General features: G+C 37.5%; 1 protein-coding gene across 1 annotated transcript in view; it reads right to left on the reverse strand.

The window, feature by feature from the left end:
• Trip11 (thyroid hormone receptor interactor 11) overlaps positions 1-6338 on the reverse strand; it is a 66623-nt gene that overhangs the window by 51588 nt on the left and 8697 nt on the right. Inside the window, exon 3 of the mRNA XM_013517219.1 lies at positions 1858-1968. Coding sequence (XP_013372673.1) covers positions 1858-1968 — 111 coding nt within the window. The remainder of the gene's footprint in view (positions 1-1857; positions 1969-6338) is intronic.

Below are 6338 nucleotides of genomic sequence, written 5' to 3' on the forward strand. Positions count from 1 at the left end.
TGTAACTTTTGCTGATTATACTGTAGTTTCACATCCTTCATACATTATGGACTGCAGTAAGAGTTAGGCAAATAAAAGCAAAGTCATCATGTTGGAGTTTTTTTGACCATTTCTCTGTTCTGAATACATATTGTAATGTACATACTATAAGCAATTCCTCATTTAGCGACCAATTCAGTTAACAATCTAGGAGCAGGAATGGAACTTGGTAGTTAAACAAGTGGATCAATGGATCAAAATAGAGGATGCAGAACCAACTCCAGGTATATTCAGCTACCTGATTTTTGACAAAGGGACCAAACATTTACACTGGAGGAAAGATAGCTTCTCCAACAAATGGTGCTGGGAAAACTGGCTGTCCTCACAAAGATTCAACCTAGACATATATCTGTTACCATGTATTATGTAAACTAAAATCAACATTGATCAAAGATCTAAATATTAAAACAGCATCACTAACCCTACTGAAAGATAAAATAGATAAAAGTCTTGAAGGCAAGACAAGGCAAGGGCACAGGTATAGGTAAGGACTTTCGGAATAGAAGAATCACAATTGTACAACATACGAAGAATCAACAAATGGAATCATATCAAATTTTAAAAACTTCTTCACAGCAAAAGAAACAACCAACAGAGTGTAGAGACAACCTACAGAATGGGAAAAAAAATTTGCCAGCTACTCCTCAGGACAGGAGACTAATATGTAGAATAAATACAGAACTCAAAAAAATTAGATCCCCTTAAAACAAAATACCCAATTTAAAAAATGGGCAACTGAAATGAATACCTCCTCAGAAGTACTACAAATGGTCAAAAAGTACATGAAGAAATATTCAACATCACCAGTTATTAGAGAAATGCAAATTAAAACAACACTGAGATTCTATCTTACTCCAGAAAAAATGGGTATCATTAAGAAATCAAATACTATAATAATACTGGTGAGGCTGTGTGGAAAATGGAACACTTCTACACTCCTGGTGGGAATGTAAACTAGCACAACCACTATGGGAATTGTAAGACTGCTCAAAAGCTAAAACTAGAAGCTCTATTTGACCAGCACAATTCACAACAGCTAAATTTGGGAAGCAGCCATATGTGCATCAACAGAAAACTGGATAAAGGAAATGTGGCATTTATATACAATGGAACACTACTCTGCCATAAAGAAGGATAAATTTGAGTCATTTGTAGGAAAATGGATGTACCTTGAGGCCATAATGTCAAGTAACTCAAACACACAAGCTTAAATATTCCATGGTTTCTCTTATATGAGAAGACCAAATTAAATAAAGAGCAAAATAAAATATAAATAGGAAGAAAAAAGAGTATTTCCTAGAAGAGTTCTTGGTTTATTAATCAAAATACTGATTCCACTTCTGCATTTTGTGATGTTTGTAATATTTGATGGCTATTTAAAAAGTGTGTAAGCTTTAGACTTCACCAACCAGGTTCTCTCTCTGTTCATGCTACTACCATTTTGGATTTTTGTCAAATAAATAAAATTTTGGGTGTGAAAAAAAAATGGGTTTACTATTGCCTATGAAAGGGGCAAGTACAGATAATTTCTTAGGGCTCTGTCTGTAAATTATCAAATCATAAATGACAATGAAAACTGTCTATGCTCTCAAAACTTTATAAATCAAGTCTTTTTAGATAAAATAGTACACCCAAGGTTATTAGCCCACGTCTTAGAAGGAAATAACTCAGCTACGCATGGTTGTTCAAACCCCTATCTCAGCACTATGGGAGGCTGCAGCAGGAGGATCACAAGTTTTGACCCAACCTGGGCAAATTAGCAAGAACTTATCTCAAAATAAATTATACCAAATATATTATTACTATAATAATCTTTACCTCTTTCTGTTGCAATTGATTTCGGTAACTTGCAGACTGCTGCTTTATTTGAAGCTCTGCTGCTTCATGCTTCTCTTCCAGATCACTACAAAGTTTTTTAAGTCTTTCATTCTAGAAGAAAAGAAAAAAGTACTTTCAACAAAAAGACTGTGTTGTGGTCAGGGTTTACAAGGGAAAAGATTTAATCCAGGACGCATTATTTATAGGATTATTTTATAATATTCACCCAAGGAGACAAATGCAAAAGAGTGCAGGAGATCTGTTCACACACTAGAGACCCAAAGAATCCAGCTGAGGGTCTGGATCCCATGGCAATGCCCTGCATGAGCCCAGCTGAAGACCTAGAGCCCATGACAATGTCTCATGCAAGTCTGTATCAAGCATCTGCACTGGGAAGGCCCAAAGGTCAGTGGTGGAAGCTAAAAAGTCTGCATCAGGGGATGAAGGATCTGTGCCAGCAGGCTGAGGGATCTGCACTGGAGCCAGGAAGCGACACTCAAAGTAAGAACCAGAGCTCCTCCGAAAGGAACTGCAGCCATCCTCAGCAACAGCGAGGTCCCAAGCTCCTCTGATGATGATAACAGCCAAGTTCATGTCAGGAAAACCAGTGTGACAAGCTCCTCCAGGAGGATCCACAGCACACCATCTTCCCCTGCAGCTCTCCTTTCATGCTGGTGGCAACAATCCTCAGGTGGGCCTTCCACACCCAGCACCACACAGATTCAGTTCAGCTGGGTGTTACAAGTTGACCATCAGTTAATCCACCACAGATTGCAAGTAAAACTTGTTAGCAATGGTTATGTGCATGTCATAACTTACACGTAAAAACATACTTTTTCATACAAGTACAAAAATTAAAAGTCTCAGACAGAATTCTGGCCTTTAAAATATATTTTCAAGATATAAAGTTACAAAAGTATAAACATATTTATATAGATTCTAAACCAAAGGGGAAAAAAATTCTAAATTTTAGTTTAGAATTTCTAATTCTAAACCAAAGGGGAAAAAAAAAACATTTTGCCACTTTGAATTTCTGCTAAGAAGCTCCTGCTTAATGATTCCCCTATCTCTGTACACCCAGTGTCTAGCACCTAGTAGGCAGTACATGTCTAGAAAATGAATGAACAAGGGCTGGGGATATAGCTCAGTGGTACAAACGCCTGCCTGGCAAATGCAAGGTTCTGAGTTCCATTCCCGGTACCCCCACCAAAAATGAATGAAAATGAATGAAGAAAGCATACACAGAAGTCTTCAAAAATCTAACCAAGATTTCTGGACAGATGTGATACATATCCACAACACTAACTACTCAAGCACTTGAGGCGGGAAGATCTCAAATTCAAGGTCAGCTTGAACAACTTAGCAAGATCCTTTTTCAAAATAAAATTTAAAAGGAGGCTGGGATGTAGCCCAATATTCCCTGAATTCAATTTCCAGTTCAATACAAACCAGGAAAAAAATTTTTGTTTGGAGTACAACTAAAGACTCAGGTTATTTGTTACTCCTGATGGTCTCCAGTTCTAGTCAAGGCTCCTTCCAAAAGTCTGCCTACATTTCCATTCTTGAAAGTCTATGAGATAATTAAAACTCAAAACATCTAATTCTGCTTATCCCTTGGTATACTATCAGGGTCCAGTGAACCAGTTTTAGTTTCTTTGTTAAACTATCAGGGTCCAGTGAACCAGTTTTAGTTTCTTTGTTAAACAGTCCTAACTATTTACAAGGATAGAATTTTATGGCTCTTCTTTCTTTCTTCAAGGTCTTCCACAGAGAAAGTTTGACTATTCTTTTTAATAGAACAAAACTCATTCTCAAACCAGGCATGGTGGTACACACCTTAATCCCAGCATTTGGCAGGAGTATTTCACCGAGATAAAGGCCACCCTGGGCCACAAAGTAAGTTCAAGGCCACCCTACACTACAAAGCAAGACCCTGTCTCAAAACAAACAAACAAACAAACAAACTTCATATGCTCTTCCAATTATCATAAGGGGATACTGGATCCTTTGATAAAACTGCAAATAATTATGGGGCTATAATGATCTCTTCTTTTGTATTTTAAAAGATTTTACTGCTTTATCCTGAGAATTATTTTATCAGTATTCATCAACTACCCCCAGCTATGCTAAAAGACTACACTAATAAGGAAACAGAGGACTTAACAGAATCACTGACAAGATGCAATAGTGAGATAACTACTTTTCTGGCCAATGTACATACTGCATCATCTTTTGAAAAGGCCACGTAAGTCTGGAGCCAAAGTATTTATTATAGTCCTCTTCTTCATTGCTTTTACCGAACACAGCTGGAAATTAACAATTCTTCATTTCCAACATTTCATAACTACCTGTAATCCCACCTACTCAGGAGGCTGAGGCAAAAGTTCAAGCCCAGCCTGGGTGACTCAGGGAGCATCTGTCTCAGGAAAAAAAAAAAGGCTGAGTAAGTAGCTTAGTGGTAGAGGATTTGCACAGCATGTGAGAAGCCCTCGGTTCAACCCCAACCATCACCAGCCAAAACAAACACACAAACAACAACTTAGAAGGTAAGTGCAAAGCAAAGGGACAGAAAGCAGTACGCTATCATTCAACAGTTATGGTGAAAGTGTAGGGGTAAATCTCTAAGAGTCTTCAGATGACACTATCTTAGATTACTTTTCTCAAACTTACGAACTGATGAATAAACAATGTAGTTCCGAGAACATAAAGGAAATGTGATTTTCACATCAATTAGTCATTCATTCAACATGAAAATATTTTATTCTGCAAAATTTTGACAAGTCCCTGACCATCCTATTTTGCTAAGTGAGTATGTCACAGTTCTTTCCTTATATGGCACTTGTAAGCCAACATTTACTTGATATGATTCAAGGTATATCTACACACAAAGGTGACTGGAAGGCAACAGATGACATAGAAATGAAGAAAGTTTAATGGAATCATCATTCTAACTGGTATGTATAAACCTAAGAAAAATGCTTTGTAACTATGGAGCAAAGCTGATAGCCATTTTCTCAAACAAAATCATTAGTGGTCAAAGTTCTCAAAGGGATCAGTTTAAAAAAAAAGCAAATCAAGAAAAACCAGAAGTAGTAATAACCAAAAATCTGTTAGAGAAGTAACTAAAATCTGGAATCAGTATTTACAAGACAGATATATTCCCATTTATGTGTAAGAATTATGATATACAGTATGTTTGTTTTGAGAGGGGGGGTCTCACTATATTGCCTAGTCTGGCTTAGAACTCTTGGGCTCACACAATCCTCCTGCCTCGGGCTCCTGAATAGCTGGGACTATATGCATTCACCACTATATTCAGCTGTACATATGCTTTCAAATCAGAAAAATATGGAATAAAATATGGATTTCCTATATTTAAATTATTAAAAAATTTAACAAAAATTTTCACCATCACTTTATTCATACGTATAATATGTAAAATGACAGTATAAAAAATTAAAAGGAGGCCACTGGATCAAGATGGTAAATGTGATGACTACTTTTTGCAATACAGAGAACAAAGTTAGGTGGGTTGCTCATACCTGCTTCTAAAGAATTCTAACTAATTTAGTCAGCTACACATATTAACATCTGTAGGCAAATCTAATTTCCTCTGGAAAAACGCACTGCCCTTCTAATACTAAAACTTTCTAAATAAAATACACAGCTATATTATCGCCTCATTCTCTTACAGCAGGGAGTCTTGAGCAGGGATCTACTGTGCAGTCACATAAAGGGTTAGGTGCAGTGACAGAGAACCTTTCAGAGGTTTCAAGGATAACAAACAGCTGGCTGTGGCACCGGAGCCATAAGTTCGCCATCACTCGTTAATGCATGAAGTCTAACATGAGGTGAGAATCACCCATGGTTAAAATTACCTTAGGAAACAAAATCTTTAGCCTGGCATGCTGTGCACACCTGTAGTCCCAGCACTTGGGAGGCTGAGGCCGGAGGATCGCTGTGAGTTCAAGGCTAGCCTAGACTCTATAACGAGACCCTGTCTCAAAAAAAGAAAAGGCCAGGTATGGTAGTGCACATCTGTAATCGCAACACTACAGGCTGAGGCAGGAGGACCACTGGGAGTTAGAGGCCAGCCTGAGCTACAAAGTAAGCTCAAGGCCAGCCTGACTGCATAGTGAAACCCTGTCTCAAAGAGATTAAAAACAAAACAAAACAAAACAAAAAAACCCTTATTTTCCTCCAGTATTTGAGTAGCTCAAAGTACTTTGGAAAAGCACATGAGGAAGTTGGCTTGCCTTTGGGGATGTGTTTCACCAGAAATAATTATTTCTAAATACTAGAATCATACTTGCCATAGTCCAGTGATAACATTGTAAGAGGTGTTTAAAAAAATTGAGATCCAATTAGAAAACTGCAATTTGGTTCCACCACATCCTGACTACTACAGTATAGTTTTCTCTATTCTTTCATTTACCCCTTCCCCATTCCTTTATTGTACATAAAGTATCTGGTGTATGTGC

Source organism: Chinchilla lanigera, unplaced genomic scaffold (assembly GCF_000276665.1).
Source record: "Chinchilla lanigera isolate Chin_1 unplaced genomic scaffold, ChiLan1.0 scaffold00037, whole genome shotgun sequence".
Lineage (NCBI taxonomy): Eukaryota > Metazoa > Chordata > Mammalia > Rodentia > Chinchillidae > Chinchilla > Chinchilla lanigera.